We start from the raw sequence: 24,063 nt of genomic DNA, 5'->3' as shown, positions 1-24,063 counted from the left end.
AAACACAAGTACAAGAGAATCATCACGAAGTCTCTCAACGTGATGTCCACAATAGCTACTCCCATTAGTGGAAAGAAACACATCGTCATGGAGTCACTCAACATGACGTCCACCATGGCTACTCCCAAAGGGTGGAAAGAACCACAACTCTGTCTCAGAGATGGACAAGGGCTTTCACCTCAAATTTCTTTGTCTCGGAGAAAAATGCATTAACAAGGGCTTTCACCTCAAATTTCTCCGTCTCAAAGAAAAATGCATTAACAAGGGCTTTCACCTCATGTTTCTCCGTCTTAGAGAAACATACGCTTCTCCGTCTCAGAGAAACATACGCTATAAGAAAACTTCATGATGATGTGACTCCCTCTGAAGCTCCAAGTACTTGCATCAACCTTCTGACCTCCTCATCCAAGGTTGCCTCTGTTAGTTTGTCAAACTCCCTCTGAATCTCCAAGTACTTGCATCAACCTTCTGACCTCCTCGTCCATGGTTGCCTCTGTTGGTTTGTCAAACTCCCTCTGAATCTCCAAGTACTTGCATCAACCTTCTGACCTCCTCGTCCAAGGTTGCTTTTGTTGTTATCATATTTGCAGTGGCCTTGTAGTCCACAATAGTTGCAGCTAATGCAAGGACATTCACAGAACTCGATTCCTTTTCATTGGCCTTGTGCTCAGAACCAGTAGCAAAAGCTAATGCATCATTACTATCAGTTGCATTTGAATCGGCTATATTCACAGTTTCTCCTTTATTTGAATTGGAAATAGTCTTCAAATCCATTCGTGATAGGATACTATTTTGTCGATTTAAATTTCCATCCTTTGCAACTGTGACTTCTGCACTTTTTCTGTTATGCTTGTCATTGTCTACAACGGCACTAGATATGACGACATCTATAGGACCCGACACCGGTGGACTGCCATTTTAATCTAGAACAATGGCTTCATTTGAAACTTCAAGATCATTCACATTCTTAGTTGCCTTTTGTTGCTCCATTTGTCGGACCTCATAAGCCATGCGTCGTATCATCCATTGTCTTCAATCAACATACCGAATCGACCCATAATAATAATAATTGCTTGTTAATACATAGCGATAAAATTGCATCCTTATTCAATAGCAATCACTTTGATCTATATGTTCTATATGCAAAGTCAATGGCATATCGATCTTCTTCACGCAATAAATTCGTGTATTGTCTTTATTTTTGAAGGAATCGGTAATGTAATAATTATCGATAACTTCTTCTTTGATCATCAATCGCACTTCTGCAATGTCTTTAATGATTTGAACCTTTAACAATCTTAGTCGACTATCTTTAGTCACATATTTGTCTTTAATCACTGCATTCAAATGACCACAATAATAAATCATTCTATTAGTTTACTTTGATTCGTAGTCTTCTATATTGAATCGATGTAGACTTCTTACACTTTAACTTCTCCTTTGAAATGTAACGATGTGTAGTAGAACCGCTTCAATGACTTCACTTTCATGATAATCACTACGATTGAAATGTAATCGTTGACTTCATTAACCAATGCATACATGCTGGAATATAATCGTTGATGTTATGTAAATATATGATCGCAGCCTTCTTAAGCTCATTCATTCTCCTTTACTTCATGTGAGTCAATGCCACAATCCTTTAGCTTTGCTCTTTAGCTCAATTGCTTTTGTGACATAATCTTGGATTGTATCAAAATCCTTGGGATCCAATGTTGTGAGTTCACTATCAAGCTTGTAGCCCTTAATCTCATCAACTTGACCATACAACTTCTCATAAATATCCCAAGCCTCTTAAATTGTAGTACACTTATCAATGTGAAAAAGGAGGTCATCTGATACATACTTTCTAAGAGTTCCAAGTGCCATAGCATTCTTAGTGGGCCATTCAATTTGAGCATTAGGATTAGCCTTAGGATCAGGTGGTGTTGTAATAGTTCCATTTACATAATAAATGAGTCCTTTTTCCATTACTTTACTCCATGCCTTTAGATGGGTACAGTCATGAAGATCTGGCAATTCTAAAAAATTCGTCCATCAAAATCAGAAAATTCCTCCACCACTGCGAAGAGCACGAAATTCTAGCCCATTTCAAAAAAAATTGCACCAAAAAAGGAGCAAAAATGAGCAAGATATGACCTTCCAAAGTTGAATTGCAAAACTGGAAAGCACAATGAGAGGGGGTAAAAAAAAAATTCAAAAAAATGTTGATGTAGCACTGACGTTAAATTTGACGGTTGTTTGATCGTCATCAAACCGTCGCTCCCCTTGGCTGACAGTACGAAAAATGTTGACGTGGCAAAGCGTTGAATTGTCCGTACAGATGATGTGTCCGCTGACTGGGTTCCACGTGGCAGGGTGACGTGGTTGCCAACTAGTTGTACGGACGATGACAGTGCACCTGCGTGGTCGAATGAATAGCTGCCACGTGTCGTAGTCTGGGCGGTGGAGTGGTGGGGGCCGTTGGGAAGAGAGACGGGGCGCGGTTGGCAGGCAGCGGCGGTGATCGGGCCCGACGAGGAGGAGGCCGACGGAGTAGACGGCGGCGAGGTACCACGATCGGGAAGAGGGTCGTCACCGAAGAGGGAGGTAGCCGAGAGGTCTGTTGGAGCTGTTAGTGGTGACCGATAAACAGTTCAGCAGCGGCGGCAAGGCCGGACAAAGGACCCGGTGGTTGTGGAGGTCGGCGGGCCGATTGCAGCGTCTATCGGAGGTCGGGTTGCAGCGGCGGTGGGGGCCGGCATGGGTGCAAGTCGTCGACAATCCAATGGAGAAGGCGCCCGGGGAGACAAGCGCACTGCCGGCGGCGGGAGCAAGTGGCGGTACACAGCCCTGCAAAACTTCAGAGTACGGATCTGGCAGGGGGGGAGAAACCCCCAAATATATAGTTTTTATTTTATTTTTTTATTTTATTAAAAACTTTTCAACAAAAAAACTGCAAAATTAAAAAGTATGGAAATTAAAATTAAAATTTCACAGAAAAAAAAATCCATACCACTAGCCTCATAGGCTAAATTTTTCCTCCGAATCTGATTTTCTCCAAAATAGGCCAAGTTTATACTCAAAATTCATGGAAACGGCCTCCCGGACTCTACCGTGATGTCCAGATCGTTGTAAGATGCACCCAAAAATAGCAGCACCCTAGATCCGAAAATAGAAGCCTCCAAAAATGACTAATCAAAGAAGCCCTTTAAGCTCTGATACCATGTGAGATTTTGCCAAGATCAAGAGCTCAATGAAAAGTACAATAGAGAGACAAAATAGATGATAGGAATAAACTGTATTCTATCAAGATGAAAATACTAATCAACTGGATCATCAATCATTACATACAATGAATATGAGTCTACTTATAAAGGCAAGGCTATATGGATAAGTGAGCACACAAACATGACATGTGGCTCAATAAGAAACAAGGGTAGGTAGGAAATAGGTGTGGGAGGTAGGAGAAACAATATAATATTCCACATGAGGTGGATCACCCACTAAATGTGGAATGTAACAACATGATAAGACCACAAAAGGTGGAAATTCTCCTACACACTATCCCAATGTGGCACAAACACCCAAGTGTCTCATACCCAAACTACTATGATATGCATGTACCTAAGTAAACTTAAGTAAGGTGTAATAATATCCGAGATGAATAATTAATTACACCAACACTTCCATCTAAACTTGCTTGGCCATATTTGATGATGACATTGAGTATGACGAAGCAGTTGAGATATGTCGTGATAGTTTTAACGTTGGTGGTGGCGGCATCAAAAAGAGGTGCAGCATTGTTCACATGGCCTCCGGATTACATGCTTTCCAACACGGCGGCATTACCCTAGCGCTCAGCATTAGAGGGAAACTTCAAAATCGCAGTGGACAAATCAGGTAACCACATTACCAGTCCCAACGACGACTGTGCTCTTGGCTTCCTGGATCACAACAACTCTAGTAACTTCACTCTCTTAGTCATTTTCAATCCCTCCTTTGTGTCGCCTTCATCACCCAAGGGCACAAAAATCTAGAGCGCCAACAAAAACAACCCAGTGGGGGAAAACAGCAGTCCCCCACCGGGGTGGTGCGTAATGTGCAGGGCCATTTGGCTCTCCTTGACTCTTACGGAACCACAGTTTGGTCCTCTGGTGGCGGCACAGTTTGGTCCATGGATTTATGGGAGACGAGTAATTGGGTGCTCTACAACACCACCGACTCAAACCTACTTTGATACCATGTTGAAGGGTGTGCTCGTTTAACCACAAGCAATGACATAGATCATTGTTGCCCTCCCAACCATAGACGATATACTGCTATCGTCTCCCCCGAGCACTACTTTTCTGGATAATGCAGATTAACTGTATATTCGATCTGCCTATGTATCGACCTGCTTGTCTTCTCCACTCTACCCTAATGAGGAGGAAATTAACTTATATATATATATATATATATATATATATACATATATATATATATATATACATATATATATATATATATACATATATATATATATATATACATATATATATATATATATATATATATATATATATATGTTACGGTGACTCAGCCTCTTTCAAAATGAGGTGACTTTGGACTGAGTCGGCATAAATATAGTGTCGGCTTCAATAGTTATAGATGATTTTGAACTTATGAGATAACTCCCACCGCTACTAACATCAACAAAGGGAACCAAGATGCAAGAGCTTCAACTTCACATTCTTAGGTTCATTACGTCAGTGTTTTGTTCTATTTGTAAATTCTAATTGACTCGTTAGATCTAGACTCGAGAAAATTTGTATTAATATAATTTATTGGAAACACAAATCAAATAAAGTCCGTGTATTATATGTATTTTCTGCATCTATGAACTACATTTACTACATGTGAAATCAACGAACTCAGTTCATTTCAATTTTTACAAATATTGCAATGTTTTACTGCAACAACTCCTGAAAAGGTTTTTCCCATTTTATATCTGGGTCATTAAATTCCATTTACACTTTTGCCAGGCTATTTCAATGTTGTGTAAATGGAACTATATATGCCTGACAAATTTTGTTACAGATATGCATAAAACAAAAACATTTGATAAATTTCTGTTATGAGTTGAACGAATGATTATTCATTCTATCTGCTTTGTTAAAGTTTATGACTCCAGAAAGTTACTGGTATACTACTAAGATTCCTTTTTTATGACCCCAAGCTACACTATATTGTGGATACAGGTAATGTGTGCGAATAAAGAAATAATGTAAAAATATACAAAAAATGGTCATTTTTTGCAATGAAATTGAAATAGTAAATTTGAAACAATGCTAGATGTAGAGATTGTGTATTGATAATACTAATTATATCATATTATCAATGTAACACATAAATGTAGATGCTCAATATCCATTGATAATCATGAATTACTGATGATTAATCACCTTGTCATCAGTTATCTTGTCAGTAACTTACATATCTACATGTACTAAGCTGGTTTTGAGGTCCATTATGCACTAACAGATTATGACTATTAATGTGGCATATAAAATTTAAATATCTATGAGCTCAAATGTAACTAGGGATATTAACTATTGCATACTCTTGTCACATAATTAAAATCATAATACAATAATATTCCAACCTATGAATGCATGTATATTTATTAGGCTTCATTGATGTCTACTTGAATAATTGCACTCTATATTTAGTTTTTCCTCAGAACAATACTACAGTAGATGCTAAAGCTAAGCAAACTGAGAAGTTCTCTTTGTAGTAGATGCTTACTGATCTGACAGCATTTGGAAGTCAGAATGTGTATAGAGAGAGAGAGAGAACCAAAATGTGGTCCAATTACAATCATGTTTATCCAAACACCTCTGAGATAGAGCACTGCTGTATGTATCTAAGATATATTCTGGATCCACATCGCCTGAACTGAATAAGTTACAAGGGTACTGAAAGCATTCAATAGCTTAGTTAAATGGCCACTGAAGGTCTTTAAGACTGCAATTATAGTTAATCAAATAGGATGAAGATCCATCATTTTGGATGTCCTTGTCAGACTGAACATTAAAACCTAGAAAGGCGGATTTTTTTTTAAAGTTGTGGAAGCAAAACTTTTTAAAACAAATCTTCTTTGAAAGTTAAATATATTTACTCGAAAGCCTTAAACCAGATGGCCCTTTGAATTGACAATTCTAAGGAAGAAGATCTTCCCTTGTCAATTGAAAAGTTGGCAGTATTAAGGGAACTGAAAGCATCAATAGCTTGGCTAAATGACCAGACAGGGTTTTTAAGACTGCAATTATAGTGAATAACATAGGGGAAAATAGTTAAGCACAAAGCTGAAGATTCATTATTTTGGGTGTCGTTGTCAAACTGAAAATTAAAAATTACACAAGCAGATTATTTTTAGCTGTGGAAGCGAATTTTTGAAAATAAATATCCTTGGGAAAAGGATCTTTGCTCAAAAGCCTTAAACCAGATGGCCTTTGAATTGAAAGGGCCATGGAAGAAGATCCTACTTTCTCTGTTCAGAAGTTAGCAGTACTAAGCAAGTTTTGCCCTCGTCTTTCCATACATAAAGGAACTGATCTGGTTCTCAAAATTCTGCATCTAATTTCATTTCACAAATGCAATAAGGTTTCAGCAAAAAATTTAATAACACAGAATCGCTCTGCTAACAGCAAAATGTCACAAGAAATAAACCCAGAGAAAAGCTATTAGGATAAACAGCATAATTACAAGGACTAAATAAAGAATGATTATCTGTTGGCAGTAAATGTATAGATGACCAAAGAAAACATGCCTTTCTGTAAGAAAGCCATATTCAAATGAATTATTAGAAACAACAAGAAATATTTACAGAACAAGAAGCCACAACCAGAGGCAAGAATTTCTAGCATTGAATTTCAAGAAAAAAACTGAAATTCAAGAACATATATATTCTATCAGAATTGGCTTCCAGAACAATATGGAATAAATGAAAACTACAAAGGATAAGAAATCATAAAATATTTTCAAAATTTTATCAATAACAGAATGTTGCAGGAAAAATCATATTGCCTAAAAAATGCAGTAATTACCGAATGTCAATAGATATCATCAAAGGGATTTGATACATGCCTTGACTGAATCAACTTCCAACACAGTCATTGGTCATAGAATTGAAATTTTGCCTCTGACACTTGGCATAAATTGATAAGAAGCATAAAAATAACCCTGAAGAGCTGCATAAAAATATAGCAGATCAGTATCATTTATAGGCAAATTTAAATTTTATGACCTTGAAAGACACACAAAATGGTTAAAAAGGTAAAAAAGCTATGTAGATAACCTAATCGTCATCAAACCTATTTCTTGATTTAAGGACTCTCTACATATCCGTCACTACATTTAAGCACTTGTAATTGTGTTTAGGTGGCCCAGTATTTGCAGAAATTAATGTTTTGGAGATAATGGCCTGCACAATTAATATTGATTGTATGTACAGAACTGACCAATAAGCTAATGTTAAAAGTTAAATATTAATTACTGTTTAGGCTAGTAACACAGAAGCTTCAAACTGAGCCTTAGAATTTAAAATCAATGTCTACAGTAGAATAATGTGAATTTTAAAACTAGTGTACAGGTTTCACTCAAATTGATGTCCTACATTACAGGAATTTTATTTAAGTTTATATAGAAGCATTAATAAAATGAATTGACTATTAGTTGATGGATTACAATGTAATTAAGATCACAATCATTGCAATACGAGTACTTAAGGCATTTACCAAAGTATGAGAAAAAAAAATTCAATCAGTAATTGCTATATAACTAATACCTGTTAAAAACCATAAGAATGATCATTACTTAATGAATTATGATAATTTGGTAAGCTTCACCAAATTGGGATGGCATAAGAATAATTGAATATCTAAGATATTCCGTAAAACCAATCAAGATAATAATTCAGCACCTGTGATAAAAAAAAGTTATTTATAAAGTCAACCAAAATTATGGTGGACTGTGGGAAAATACGGCTTGCATTTAGTAATACCAAGAATAAAGCTAACAAGAAAGTGAGACTACCAAAAACTTGACATGTGACAAGAAGTGAAAAAAACATTGAAGAGTTGATGATGAGATTGTTAAAAAAAAAACTTGAAGAAGCATGACCCAATTTCATACCCCTCTACTAACCCCAAGATAGATTGAAGACATAATCAATTGGCCAAGGCCCATTAACAGTCATGGAATGAGGAGCTTTATTAAGGCAGCCCAACAAATGCCAAAGATTGTTCTTCTAAGATTGCCTCATCACCAAAAACAGGTTGCCCAGCAATAAAAAGATTTTATTATTTTAAAATTTCTTAACAAGGTCGGACCAGCAACAACTGGAAAATGTTTTTTTTTTGTTTTATTTACTTGCCCAAAGCTGGGCACCCATCCTCATGAGGTCATCCCTCTTTGGGGCACACCATTATAATAAAACTTTATTTTTCCCTTAGTTTCTTTATCATGGGTCAGCCCTCATATTTTATTTTATTGCATTTAAAATCTCCAACACCAGTCGGCCACAAAGCTGCATTAATTTTTTATCTCTCCTCCTTGTATATATTTGCTCCTTAATGCCCTTAAAAATCTACTAATAAACATCTTAATCGCTATCCTTTTACATCAATGACAATATTCCAACAATCTCCCCCTTTGTCATTGATGGCAAAGAAAAATAAACTTCTAAATGCAACTGGATCATACAACTCCCCTTGACTGAAATGCTTCCCCTTACTCAAAATTCTCCCCCTTCAATATCAATGGTAAAGGGTATTCAGAGCTAACTGAATAAGGATGATATTGTATGGATGAGAGTGACATCTCTCCCAACTTCTCCCTCAAATACTCAAAAGTCTCTTTTGGAAGAGGCTTTCTGAAGATGTCTACAATCTGCCCCTTTGGAGCAACATACTCCAACTTTACTTATTGCTCAAGAACATACTCCCTCAAGAAATGATACTTGATCCGTATATGAGTGCATAACTGGATTCTTTGATATGTTGATATCACTCATATTATTACAGAATATGGGGATGGGATCCCCATATGCAACCTTAATATCTTTCAAAGTTTGTTTCATTCATAGAACCTATGTACAACAAGTTGTTGCTGCAATATATTCTGCCTCTGCTGTGGATAGTGAAACTAATGCCTTGTTGCTTAACCAAGATACAAGGCAATTGCCAAGAAAGAATGCTCCTCCATAGTGCTCATCCTGTCATCAACATTGCCTGCCCGATTCGCATCCGTATATGTTATATGGGTGAAATCTTCACCTCTCGGATACCACAATCCAAAATCCATAGTCCCCTTCAAATATTCAATATTCTTTGGGTTGCATTGGCATCTTCAAACCATGCCATTAAACCAACTGCTTGCATAATATTGGGCCTTGTAGCTATTAGATATAGCAAACTTCCAATCAAGGATCTCTACATAGTCTAATTCACTGCAAGATATTCATCATCTTTGCTCAATTTACAACCAATAACCATAGGAGTACTTACTAGATTACAATCATAGGAGTACTTACTAGATTACAATCTTCCATCCTAAACTTCTTCAACATCTTTTTAACATACTTGGTTTGAGAAATAAAGATCCCTTTATCTGACTGAGAGATTTGCAAACCAAGAAAGAAGGGTAATTCACCGAGCATTGACATCTCAAATTCCTTCTGCCTAGTAGAAGCAAAGTCTTGGCACATTTCTTCACAGTCTCCTCCAAAAATGATGTCATCCAAATGGACGACAACAATCAACAAATTATCTCTTTCATTCTTAATATATTAAATTTAAATTGATGTCCATAATTCCACTTTGGAAACCTTGCTCCTGAAGATTCTTGTCTAGCCTTGAATACCAAGCCCTTAAGGCTTGTGTTGATGTGTTTTTATGCACTTCATACAAACAATAAAATACCAAGTATTTTATCCTCTCTTGAACAAAAACCTCTTGAATGCTAAGCTATGTGATCATGCGAGAGTACTCCAAGTTTTCTACTGTCAAGTCTTGAAGTGTGGATAACTCAATGGTTTGATTGATATTGCTAGAATCGCAAGGGGGAATTACGTCGAACATGAATGTTGCTAGAACATGAAGACTTACTTGATTTGAAAAAAAGATAAAAGGATTGAGGATTTAGAGAAATCTAATCTACTCCTAAGATCAATGATAGGACTGGATCATGCTTGGATGGACACATTCCTAAAATCGAGCTTTGCTTCCCCATGTTGCCAACAACTACACAAAATTGATGCAATCTTCCAAGGTAAATGAAAGGTTTTCATATCATGAACGTTCATCTAAATACCCAAAACACTGGCGCAACTTGAATAAACATATCCACAATTGGAACTTAGCACATAATGATAGGACTGGATCATGCTTGGATGGACACATTCCTAAAATCGAGCTTTGCTTCCCCATGTTGCCAACAACTACACAAAATTGATGCAATCTTCCAAGGTAAATGAAAGGTTTTCATATCATAAACGTTCATCTAAATACCCAAAACACTAGCGCAACTTGAATAAACATATCCACAACTGGAACTTAGCACATTTTAATGTCCAAGCTAACAATGCACTGTAATTGAAAATCTTTCGACCACAAATAGTATGAACCAAGGAATTATCAACATCCACACATTACCCCATCAAAATCAATGAACTTCATTTAACATGAGGATCCAACAAGAAACCATACAATATGCAAAAGAAACACCACCATTCACCATAAATTCAACGAAAAGTATGTTTATTTACACGCTTGGCAACAATTTCTGCCTTCTCCTACTCTACTTCTAATCTAACTTTAGATATCTACTCTGTATTAACATTTTCAAATGAGGAGAGCAAGCCTTATATAGACTTCCATTTACAAATGAATGGTCAGGATCAAAACCAAATCAATGGCCAAGATTACAAGATAAATCCCTAACTAGGGTTAGTTACAACTAACTTTGCATTAGATTTAATGCTTGACCAATGATAAAATTACATGTTAGGACACATGTCCAACATTGAATTCTAATCAATAAGAATCGAGGTTAGGTGAGATAAACAATATTTGATGAAGTGACATGTATCATTTGCTCCACCTTTGAATGAGCTAGGTTCGCTGAACTTGGACATGTTGACCTTGATTGATGAATGGAGATAAGTCAACGCCACCTCAGCTTGCATCTTGTAGATCATTGCAAAGAAGAGTTTGTGATTCAAACAATATCTCTTGATACTAAACATTTCCAAGCCCATGATGATGATCATATTGCTCAAGTTGACCTTCTAACCTTATTTGATTCTTTAACTTATCTTGATCACTTTCATAATTTCTCTTTCTTATATGTTGAACTTTTATCTTGCACTTAACATTTGGGTATCTTCAAGTTGCACTAGTCTTGGATCTTGGATTTCTGAAGGAAATTCAAGATAATTGCAAAATTTCCTCATCTTCATTGCAATATCTTGATGTCTTTCAACTTGATGCTGATTTACCTTTTCTATGCCAATGAATCTCGACCCCTTCACCATCTTGTTGAGTCTTGCATCCAAATGAACCGCACCTCTTCAAGTTGTTGAAATAGCCTTCTTCATCATTATTCGATCACTCCATGCACTGCCCTTGCACTCCTGTATTTGCTGATGAAGCTCTCCTTGAAGGTTCATCTTCTGTCTTGATGTTGCTCGCAGCCTGCCCCTTCACTCCCTTTATCAGTCACTTTCAAAACAAACAAGAATGCTATCAAACACACTTAATATATCTGATAGTCCACTCTAAGTATTCTGATTTCTGATTTTCATGTATAATTTTAATCACTTCAAATCTGATTTTCCATCATCTAAGATCTGATTGGGGTTTTAAGTCTGAGATTTTAAACATTTTGAAGTCTGATCATGGATTTTGGCAAGTGGTGGACAAATTGTTGCACTTCACCAAGAGGTCATGGATTTCTTCAAGTCATGGATGATCTCTTGCTTCCTTAAGATGGTGACCCAGCAAGGTCGTGGATTTGAGCATCCCTCACCTAGGTAGGTCAGGGATTTGAGCACCACTCACCTGGGTATGTCGGGGATTTGAACAACTCAAGGATAAATGTGATCACTTCAGCTTTTCCTTATTTTCATCATTAAAAGCCCTTTGTTTGCAAATTTTGCAGCTCTCATCCCACATAGCCTTCAAGACCTCCAAATCATGGATTTTGTCAAGTGAAGGATAGTATTGTTGCAAGGGTGACTTGAAGTTAACTTTCCTTGTCATAGCCACACAAAGTATTAAGTCACTCAAATAATGCACTTCACTTATTCCTTAAAAGATTGATCATTTCCCCTTGAAGTCGTGGATTTGTGAAGGTCAAGGACTTGATTGATAAATTCACCTCTAACCTGATTTGAGCATTGAGTCCTTCAAGTTGTGGATTTTAGCAACCCATGGACGGATTTTGTCAACTCAAGGATGATCTTGTTCATGGATTTTTGCAAGTGGAGGATAGTCACCATCACTATTCAATCTCGCCAACTCCAACACTTAGTCTATCAATTCACCCTCAATATGATGTTGATCTTCTCACTATTCAATCTCGCCAACTCCAACACTTAGTCTATCAATTCACCCTCAATATGACGTTGATCTTCATTCTCCAAGCAAGGATTGAGTAAGTTCATCACTTCACCTTCACTTCACGGATCAATCTTGCCATCTTCATGCTTGAGGCATGGATTTTAGCAAGTCATGGATTGATCGTCGTCATTCACCTTCAACATCAAGATCTCTTCATCCAACTCTTCAAGGCATCTTACTTCACTCACCCTCATCATCAAGGTATTGGGATAGCATTGCTCTCACTCATTATTGCCTTCGAAGTTCCTCAAGCCTTGGACCTCCACAAGTCATGGATTCTAAGAAGTCAAGGATAAAAGTCATCAAGGTCGCAAATTTGAGCAACTCATAGATAAAAAGTCACCTAGGTCGTGGATTTGAGCAACTCAAGGATAAAAGTCTCCTAGGTCGTAAATTTGAGCAACTCAAGGGTAAAAGTCTCCTAGATCGTGGATTTGAGCAACTCAAGGATAAAAGTCATCTAGGTTGTGGATTTGAGCAACTCAAGGATAAAAGTCTCCTAGGTTGTGGATTTGAGCAACCCAAAGATAAAAGTTTATGACTTGCACTTCAAGTTGATCACTTCATTGCTTATCTAAGTTGATCATTTCAATGACTCTGCTTGCAAACTTGGAAGATTTGAAGGGGTAAACTCACTCATTGCTACTTCCATTTAACATCATCATCAAGACCTTCAAGGTCGTGGATTTTGGTGAGTCATGGATAACTCACTTCAACCTCATCACTTATTGATTTCACCAAGTGTAGAATGACTTGTTCATAGGGTTGACTTGGTGTATTCTTTCTCTTCACCATCACCTGGACCTTGATTGATCTTCATCAAGCATTTCATCTCAGTTGATTGATCATCACTTTTATGCACTAACCTAAGGGAATTCACCTACTCACTTGGGTGCTCATCACACCTAAGATTCACTCTGACCTAACCTAGAGGTTGCATTGTGAAGCATCACCCCATGACTACCTTGACTCTCACCTATCACTTGAGCACTTAGAGCTGAGAAGACTCCAAACTAGTCTAGAGGGGGACTTGATTACTGCTAGACTGCCCAACTTGATCACATCCTGACAACAAAGGCATTGCATCTCCTCACAAGCAAGAGATTAAAGACTAAAGAAGTTACTGCCAAGCAAAGCAAACTAAGCAAAAGAACTAACCTACCAGCAAAAAAGTGGGGGTCACCATTTGCAATGGGGCAATGTGTGAAAACATCACAACAACTTGCTTTAGTTAATTAGAGCCTTCTTTAGTTTACAAACATAATCCTTATTCTCGAACAAATGAACCCTTCAAGTTGTTCAATATACACTTCCTCTTCCAAATTTCTATTTAGAAAAGCTAATTTGACGTCCATCTGATAAACTTTGAATTTTTTTAAATTTGCATGAGCTAAGAACGTTCTGATAGACTCTAATCGTGCAATAGGGGAGAATGTTTCTTCAAAGTCTATTCTTTGACTTGTGCATAGCCTTTGCACACAAGTCTCGCCTTGTTCATTGTGACTTCCCCATCTTCATTTAGCTTGTTTCAAAAAACCCACTTAGTTCCAATGATGTTCTTGTCCTTAGGTTTTGGGACAAGCTCCCAAGTTTCATTTTTTTCTATTCGATCCAATTCTTCCTCCATAACCTTGATCTAATGCTTGTCTTCACTTTACTCTGAAAAGTTCTTTGGTTCAACTTTGGCAAGAAAATACAAATTTGCATGTTATGTTGCATCAACAAGTCTTCTTCTTGTCTGAAGTTTTGTGCCTTTGTCTCCAATAATCAAATCTTTGGGATGGTTCTTTTGAACAAATCTGAATGGTTTCTTGGGTGTTGCCTTTGATGGAGTCTTTGCATTCCTTTGTTCAACTTCTCTAGATTCAATTTCTTCCTTTGTTTCTTCTTCTTTACAAGTTTCTTCCTTCTGATAATCAATTTCTTGTATCATCTCCTTTTGACGTCTTTCTTCGTCAACTCTCACATTTGCACTTTCAACAACTTTGTGCATTTTTTTGTTGTAGCATTTGTAAGCTTTGCTCCTCGTGGAATATCCAAGGAAGATACATTCATTGCTTTTGGAATCAAATTTTCCCAAATCTTCTTCATCTCTTCTTATATAGCATTTGCTCCGGAAAACCTTAAGGTGCCTTACTGATGCAGGCCTTCCCTTCCAAAGTTCATATGGAGTTTTTTTGTTATTCACCCTGATTTGTGCTTAGTTTGAAATGTAGACAACTATATGAACCGCTTCTCTCCAAAAGGCATCAAATATCTTGGATTCATTTAGCATAGCTCTTGCCATTCCTTGAATTGTTCTATTTTTCCTCTCCACTACTCCATTTTACTATGGAGTTCTTGCAATAGAATATTGTGTCTTTATCCCATGTTGTTCACAGTATTCCTCAAATTCATTTAAGGTAAATTTTCCTCCTCTATCACATCTAAGGTATTTGATCTTTAACCCTATTTCACTCTCTACTAAGGCTTTGAATGCCTTAACTTCTCAAAAGCTTCAAAAAAAAATTTTAAGAAATGTTACCCAAGTCATTCTAGAATAATCATCAATCAACAACATAAAATAGCTCACTTTGTAAGCTTTTTTGTCCTTGTTGGACCACACAAATTAGTGTAAACAAGTTCCAAAAGCTTTGATGTAGAATATTCATTAGATTTGAAGCTTGTCCTTGTTTGTTTGCCATATTGACATTATTTGCAAATAATATTTGAAGGCTTTGCAATCTACGACATGTCCCTTATAACTTGATTTTAGTTGATCTTCACGATGTTATCAAAATTTAAGTGTCCCATCCTTTTGTGCCACAGCCAACTCTCATCTTCTTGCCCCATATAGCATTTTTCACTTTTAATTTCATTAAGAATGTAGAAATTCCATCAATTTTGTAAGCATCAGTTATCAATTTTCCATTTTTCATGTTTTTACATCCTTCGGAATGAAATGTGGAAGTGTGCACTTGGTCACACATTTGACTCACTCTTCAAAGATTATGCTTCAATCCTTCAACATATAAGACATCTTTAGGTTTAGTTCTTTTGTTATCCAAACTAAGTGTACCTTTTCCCTTTATGCTTGTCATAGCATTGCCCCCAAATTTCACCATTCCTTCATTCACTTTCTTCAAAGAAAGAAACTTGATTTTGTCACTAGTCATGTGGGTTGAGCAACCACTGTCAACATACCATTGGTCTTTCTCATCTCAAGCATGTAGTGCAACTTGTACAAGCACGGATCTTTCCTTCATTTTTTGCTCCTTTTTCCAAACACTATTTGATTCATCCTTTTTCTTGTCAAAAACATCCTCCTTATTTTGTCTTGGAAGCCCAACAAAAGTACTTCTACAAAACTTTGCTATGTGCCCAAAATTGTTCCACTTATAGCATATGACATTGTAATCCATTAGAAAAGCGAATGAATTGTAGTTCCTTTTTTTAAATCTGAAATCATTTCTTGTATGCATTCTACAGTCTATTGCTCTACGACCATATTGATTGCATGATAAACAATAGCCATGAAAGGAATAGTTGAACCTGGTTGTGTGTGGCTTTCTTTTAGGGAAGAACCATTTAAGGTTGTCCTTGTTAGTTCTTTGAAACTGTGAGGCTTTATCCTCCTTGCTTTCCTCTTTGTTCACCTCCTTTGTGCTTTCTTCCCTTTTATTCTCTTCTTTGTTCACCTCCTTGTTTGCCCCTTTTGTTGGAACTTTTGAGGGCCACAGCAGAATTCTTACTTTCCAACTTCTTTGTGGTTTGTAAACTTTTGCCACCAAAACCAAAACCACTTTTGATGAATGGTGATCTTTGTAAGTTGATAAGGCCTTCTGACATCTCAGAACTTTTATCAAACGTGTTTTTGTTGAACTAATGTTTGGTCTTTTATAGCTCCTTTCTCAAGGAAACGATTTCAGATCAAGCTTCTCACACTCTAATTCTTTTGCCTTTAGCCGGTCTTTTAAAACATCTTTAATGCAGTTGGCTTCTTCAGCTTGAGTATTCAAATCCATAATTATCTTCTTGGACTTTTCACAGTCCTCTCGAAAATTTGGTCTTTCAACTTTGAAGTCCTCTTCTTGAGTCTTTTGATTTCATCTATGGCAACAGTAAGTTCTTTCTCAAGATCTTCTATAGCATCCTCCTCGCTCTCAATCTTTTCACTTCCTTTATCTTCGCACTTTGGAGCTTCCTCTTTCATTTTCATGGTGATGGAGAGAATTTCTTTTCTATCACCTTCAAAAAAGCTTTCATCACTTTCCTTAGACAAGCTATCACCTCCTCGTGCATGTAGGCTCTTCTTGTGTCTTCAGAAATTCTTATTCTTCTTGGATCCCTTGAGTGTATTTCTTCTTGCTATAATGATTTTTCTTGTCTTTTCCCTTGTAATATACTTCTTCACTGCTTTCACTTCCAATCTATGGGCATTTGGCAGCAAAATGATCTATGTTACCACAATTAAAGCATTTAAGAGTATACTTACCTTTGCGTTTGGTGGATCCTTTATTGGATTTCTTTACAAAGTTAGCTTCTTCCTCATCGCTTGAACTTTTGCTTGACATTGGTCCCTTTTCTTCATCCCTCTTGATGTTGGAATATTGTCACTGATGTCAAAGAACAGATGTTTATTAAAAGCAGAAAATTCAAAAGGAACATATTATTTTAGGAGCAAAGAAGTTATATATATAAGGAGCAGATTTAAATAAATAGGAGAAAATATTAAATATAGTGCAAAGCCAATTAGTAGCCAACCCTCTCTTTTGTGGCATTTTTAAATTTAAAATATAATGTTTGCAAGAGGGCCAACCACTTAGAGATGGGAGAACCCCTTAGGGATGGGCGCCCCTTCTTGAGGAAGTATTAAAAATTATAATAAACATTTGTTCATGTTGTTGGCCAGCCTTGTTGAGGAAATAAAATAAAAATATATTTATTTATACTGGCCACCCTGAATTATGAAGATATGCCTCTTGTTAAAGACTTGTTAAAGAGGTGTTTTGGAAGAGATATGTCCGTCGGAAAAAGGTGTATGTAAGGTATTTAAAGGAGCCTTTTGACACTCCATTGAAAAACAATTCATTGAAATATAATTCTGATTTTTAGAGCAGACCTGCTTGTGCATGAAAGACAGAAAGAAAGGTTTCTTGCAGCAATTATTCATCATATACTTGAGCAGGTTTATGAACACATATTAATAAAGGTATTCAAGGCAATACCATGCAAATTGTGTGAAGATTATATTGCAGATCTGAGTGAGGGTTTTAAAGCAGAATCTCAAGGCATATTTATGTGGAGGAGAGGGCAGATTATTGTTGAAGTCCTTCAAGGGATCTAGGGCAGATCCAACGACATTATAATCGCTTTGCTTTCAAAAGTTGGTGCCTTCTAATTTGCAAATTCAGGAGATTGGAGCAAAGAATCAATAACCCAAATCTTACAAAGCAAGATGGCATTACTAAAATTTGGCAATATATCAAGCTAAAACTCTTTACCATATTCTTCCAAAACGAAAAAAATCTACAACTTGCTAACATATCAAGCAAAGAATCATTGCCTCAATTTACAAAGACTACGATTTGCAAATATATAGAGTAAAATCCTCATCCAAATTTTAAAAAGCATAATAAAATTTCCCAAATTCTATCAGCATATCATACAAAGCATCCTCACGCAAATTTTACCAATATTTGACAGCTGTTCTGTGGGGACGCGTCCCCCACAAAAAAACCCGCATCTCCTGTAGGGGGATGTTTCCGAGACTTGGGGACTTGGGGGATACATCCCCCCATAGCACCACTACTTCCGCCATCTCTATCACGAATGCCACCGGGTCGCTTGCTATATGGCACATGCCATTACAAACTAGTTGCAACCTTAGACTTCGTGAAAACTAGTTGGCCTTTATGTTAATTTTAGGATCAGACTGTAGCAATTAGATAGCAATAACAGAAAACAAGACAATGTGCACAATAACACCAATATACCCTGGGAAAACCTCCCTCTTGGAGGTAAAAAACCCAGCAACAATTCTCAGATCTTGATTAGGCAATAACCAATTGAATCTTTACAATGAGCTTCAACACTTGAAGCTATCAGCAAACTATGCACAGTAACATCTTCAACCTAGGGCACAGAGAGATGATGAACTTATCTGCAATACAATGTTGTTGTCACAAGGATGAGGTATGCTGGTTCTAGGATGGTGATTACAGCCTTCAAGAACAGTTCGCTGATCTTCAAATGATGACTGCTGCCACCTGAAACCAGTTCGCTGTCACACAGTGATGTTCGCTGACTGCTGGATAAGGTTCGTTGTCTTCTAATAATGTTCGTTGTCTTCCAATTGGTGTTTGATGTGCACTCAATGATGATTGCTGACTTAGGAGATAATTTGCTGCTTCTGAAGTAATTCGCTTATAGCAGATAAGAATGTATTTTTTGAATGTGTCTTAACAATGACATTAGCATTACATATATATGAGACTCTAGCCATTAATTTGCCTTAGGTCGGCTAGGAGTCTAATTACAATGCAAAACATAAAGTGGCGCCAAAACCAAATAACCCCACAAATTAAACAAGATAGAGCAGGGTTAATCCACAAGTAACATATACCTCCCCACTTAGGGCACGGCAAACACAAGATGTTTAAGCCTTCTAAAGGTCGGTAGGGCCATACACACGCCAAGTGTGCTAGGTCGGCCCTAGAACGGACTCCGACCTAGCTACTTACAACAACACTCCCTCTTAGCTAGGGAGGAGACCTTCACAAGATCTGAGATTCATGGCTTCTCCCATGAACAATGCAAATGAATACAACCACCATGGCTACTCCCATGGATGACGTTCACCATAGCTACTCCCAAAGGGTGAACAAGCACAAGTGCTGAATCATATCCACCATGCCTACTCGTAGAGGGTGGGTCCACCATACCTACTCGCAGAGGGTGGAAAAACACAAGTACATCGTGGAATTTCTTCCATGACATCCATCATGCCTACTCGCAGAGGATGGATCCACCATGCCTACTCGCAAAGGGTGGAGGAGGGCTTTCACCTCAAACTTCTCCCAGAGAAGAGTGCATTACCACCATGCCTACTTGCAGAGGGCAGAACAAGGGCTTTCACCTCAAACTTCTCTCACAGAGAAGAATGCATTAACAAGCAATTGCACCTCGAACTTCTCCCTCACAGAGAACTCACTAACAAGGGATTGCACCTCAAACTTCTCCCTCACAGAGAAGAACTCATTAACAAGGGATTGCACCTTGAACTTCTCCCTCACAGGGAAGAGCTCATTAACCAAATGATAACGTGGCTCCCTCTAAAGCTAGAAAGTCAGGCTCCCTCTGAAGCTGAAATGTCAAGCTCCCTCTAAAGCTGAAAATGTCAGGCTCCCTCTGAAGCTGAAATATTGACATTTCCTCCTTTAAGAACAAGAACCCTTCTGAGTTGACATTTGACCTTGGCTCCTCTTGAGGTGTCCCTATGTCAACTTCCGCAAAAGAAGCACGAGGAGTAGACCTAGATTTGCACTCTCGAGCAATGTGACCACACTTGTCACACCTAAAATATTGAATGTGAAATAAGTCCTTTTTCGGAACAGGATCTGGACCTCTGTCACTATCCCTCTTTCTTCGTTTGCCTCTTTCCATAGAAGTGTGTGTAGCAAGGACTTGATTTTCCACAACATAATGATTACGCTCAATCCCTCTTGATATCAACCTTGACTCTTCTTTAATACAATCAGCACGAAGGCAATCAAATTTGGGAAATTTGGATCTCCCACTTATGCATTGGATAAATGGCTCCCAAGAGTGAGGAAGGCCATTCAATGCTAGCATGACAAGATCCTTATCCACAACTTCATCTCCAATGGCGCTGAGTTGATCTCTCAATTCTGAAATCTTCATGAAGTATGTGATGACTGAATCTCCCTTCACCATCTTGACTTGATGAAGCTCCTGACACAATGTAAGTGCTCTACTTGTGTTGTTGATCTCATACATCCCCTCCAATGTCTTGAACATATCTCTGGCTAAAGGTATCTTGGAGATGATGGGAACAAGATGATCTTTCACGGAGTCAATGACGATCTTCTTGGCTTTGACTGCATTCTTCTTGAATTGGAGTTTCTCCTCTTGATCTTCAGGCTCAAGCTGATCTTTTCCTTCTACAAACTGAAGTAGATCATTCTCTTCAAGTGCAATAAGGACTCTAACCTTCCACGAGGTGAAGTTCAAAGCTCTATCAAGTCTCTCTTCAACCTTTAAACCGGTCACCATCTTCAATGTTGGAAATGGCGTGCAGCAGTAGGAGCACTGCTATCACAAAGTTTGATCACAACTGAATCAACCTTAGCTCTGATACCATGTTAATTTTAGGATCAGACTGTAGCAATTAGATAGCAATAACAAAAAACAAGACAATGTGCACAATAACACCAATATACCCTTGGAAAACCTCCCTCTTGGAGATAAAAAACCCAGCAACAATTCTCAAATCTTGATTAGGCAATAACCAATTGAATCTTTACAATGAGCTTCAACACTTGAAGCTATCAGCAAACTATGCACAGTAACATCTACAACCTAGGGCACACAAAAATGATGAACTTATCTGCAATACAATGTTGCTATCACAAGGATGAGGTATGCTGGTCCTAGGATGGTGATTACAGCCTTCAAGAACAGTTCGCTGATCTTCAAATGATGACTGCTGCCACCTGAAACCAGTTCGCTGTCACACAGTGATGTTCGCTGACTGCTAGTTAAGGTTCGCTGTCTTCCAATTGGTGTTTATTGTGCACTCAATGATGATTGCTGTCATCTAGAGATAATTCGCTGCTTCTGAAGAAATTCGCTTATAGCAGATAAGAATGTATTTTCTGAATGTGTGTCTTAACAATGACATTAGCATTACATATATATGAGACTCTAGCCATCAATTTGCCTTAGGTCGGCTAGGAGTCTAATTACAATGCAAAACATAAAGTGGCGCCAAAATCAAATAACCCCACACGTTAAGCAAGATAGGGCAGGGTTAACCCACAAGTTACATATACCGCCCCACTTAGGGCATGGCAAACACAAGATGTTTAAGCCTTCTAAAGGCCGGCAGGGCCATACACACGCCAAGTGTGCTAGGTCGGTCCTAGAAAGGGCTCCGACCTAGCTACTTACAACAACACTTTCATGAGGCACTCACAGAGATGTTATATTGCAGTTTTTGTCTTGAATATTTCAATTCGCCTCTATTTTTATATCAGCACCACCCCCCCCCATCCCTACTCTAGCACCATCCCTCCGCCATCCCCAAATTTTAGGCCCTTGGTCCTCCGGTCCCCAAAACTTGTCCCCTCATCTCCCCATTAGGAAACTCCATGGAACTATGATATTAAGTGAAGAATCCTCACCAAAACTTAAACCAAAAAAATATATCTTGCTAAGATTTGCCAACATGTCAAGCAAAGAATCCTCCCCAAAGTTTTAAAAAGCAAAACATGATTTACTAAAATTTGCCAACATCTTAAGCTAAAAAATACTCACCATCCTCGCACAGACTTTACCAATATTTGCCAGCATATTAAGTGAAGAATTAACACCAAAACTTTACAAAAAAAAAAATATAACTTACTAAGATTTGCCAACATGTCAAGAAAAGAATCCTCCCCAAATTTTTACAAAGCAACGCATGATTTAATAGAATTTGCCAGCATCTCAAGCTAAAAATACTCGTCAATTTTTCACAAAGTAAAACAAATTATACTAAAATCAGCTAGCATATCAAGTGAATAATCTTTGCCCAAATATTACTAGGTTTTGTCATCATACCAAGCAAAGAATTGTTGCCTTAAGATTACCAAGAAAAACAATTTTTTATAAGATTTGCCAACATATCAGACAAAAAAAACTTGCCCAAATTTCAGAGAGAGAGAGATTTAATTAGATTTGGCAAAATATCAAGCAAAGAAACCTCATCCAAACATTATAGAGAGAAAAAATAAATAAATAAAAGAAAAATAAAAAACTTCCTAAGATATATCAGCATATCAAGCAAAAAATCTACAACTGAATTTTGCAAAAACAAAATAAAATATACAAAAAATATCAAGCTAAAAAGCCGATCGTCACCCGTATTTTATAAAGCAAAACAAAATTTACCAGGAGTTGGAAGCATACTAAGACTTGCCCGTATATTACGTAACGAATCCTCAACTATATTTTACAGCACAAAACAAAATATACTACAACGTCTGGGAATATCAAACAAAGAATCATTGTCCAAATTTTACAAAGCAAAACAATATTTATTATTTATTATGACTGACCAGCATATTAGAGCAAGAATGCTTATCTAAATTTTACAATGCAAAATTTACTAAGATTTGTCACCATATCAAGCAAATAATCCTTAGCCAAGTTTTACAAAACAAAACAAAATTTACTGAGAATTGTCAAAACGAAACAAACTTTATTAAGATTTCCAGCATATCAGGTGAAGAATGCTAAGAGGGGGATGAATCCCCTATACCAAGCTCATTCTTAGCCTAGTCCGCAAAGAATATTATCAATTTATTTTTCAAAAGCAATGAACGACCCTAACATTTTTATTTTATTTTCAATGAAAACAAACATGATAGGGTACCAAGAGAGAGCGCACGAGAACTCCGGGAGCTGACGCTTAGCTGGGTGACGAGTTTCGCAGATGCAACCGCATTGTGCAGGGGGATCATTGTTTCTGCAAATCTTCGCCTGGTCGTACTTCCGCTGGCATTTTCGAACAGATTTCTCGTCCTACGAGCAGCCCTAGTGGTTCGAGGTGCAGTGGAAGAAGAATTTCTAAATGAGTTAAAAGCAGACCTCGCATTCCTTGAAAATGAAAATGCTCCGTGACGGGACGCCATGGAGCACACTCAGCTAGGGTTTAAGGTTTCTGAAATTGATAACAGGATTTGTTTTGTGTTTACGATCTTTTAAGATTTGTGTTTCAAGGTTTTCACCGCCTAAGAATCTGAGGGGTTTCAGTGGGATCTATGTCAATGTATTTTAATGTCATTTATTTGAATAAAGAATCAAGATAATTTTAATTTAGGTATCAAAGTTGAGTTTTGTAAGTGTAAAAACATACCTTACATATAATTATGTAGGTTAATGGAATAAATATTTAAATAATTAGATATAGGAGTTGAAATTTGGAAACAATAAATATTAAATGTGAAAATTAAATTAGTAGTTAGATTTTTTAAATAAAAAAGTGTTATTTAAGATGTTGAAATTGATTTATGATAACATAAAAAAATTAAGATTTATTTGGATATTTGTTTTAGAAAATATAAAATAATTATTTTGGTTTAAATCTATATTAATGAATTTGATGTTCATTTCTATGGAACTAAACGAACATATGAACCTAAATCTATACTCATAAATA

General features: G+C 37.2%; 1 protein-coding gene across 6 annotated transcripts in view; it reads right to left on the bottom strand.

Annotated features, from left to right (window-relative positions):
• The window catches only part of LOC131061630 (uncharacterized), a 34,613-nt gene extending 10,929 nt beyond the window's left edge, over positions 1–23,684 (bottom strand). For 2 of the 6 annotated variants that reach the window (XR_009372394.1, XR_009372397.1), the window contains exons 1-2: positions 23,278–23,684; positions 7,068–7,211 (exon numbers count right to left, since the gene is read on the bottom strand). Coding sequence is in view for 2 of the 6 variants with exons in the window: in XM_057995418.2 (XP_057851401.1) it covers positions 23,278–23,536 (259 nt within the window). In the remaining 4 variants the exon portion in view is untranslated. Of the gene's footprint in view, positions 1–6,311; positions 6,598–7,067; positions 7,212–23,277 lie in introns of those variants that run through there. The other 4 variants (XR_009372396.1, XR_009372395.1, XM_057995418.2 and 1 more) reach the window with 4 other exon arrangements.
• Positions 23,685–24,063: the final 379 nt, after the last annotated feature.

Source organism: Cryptomeria japonica, chromosome 4 (assembly GCF_030272615.1).
Source record: "Cryptomeria japonica chromosome 4, Sugi_1.0, whole genome shotgun sequence".
Lineage (NCBI taxonomy): Eukaryota > Viridiplantae > Streptophyta > Pinopsida > Cupressales > Cupressaceae > Cryptomeria > Cryptomeria japonica.
Note: the sequence above shows the minus strand (reverse complement) of the source record. Positions and strands in the feature narration are given on the sequence as shown.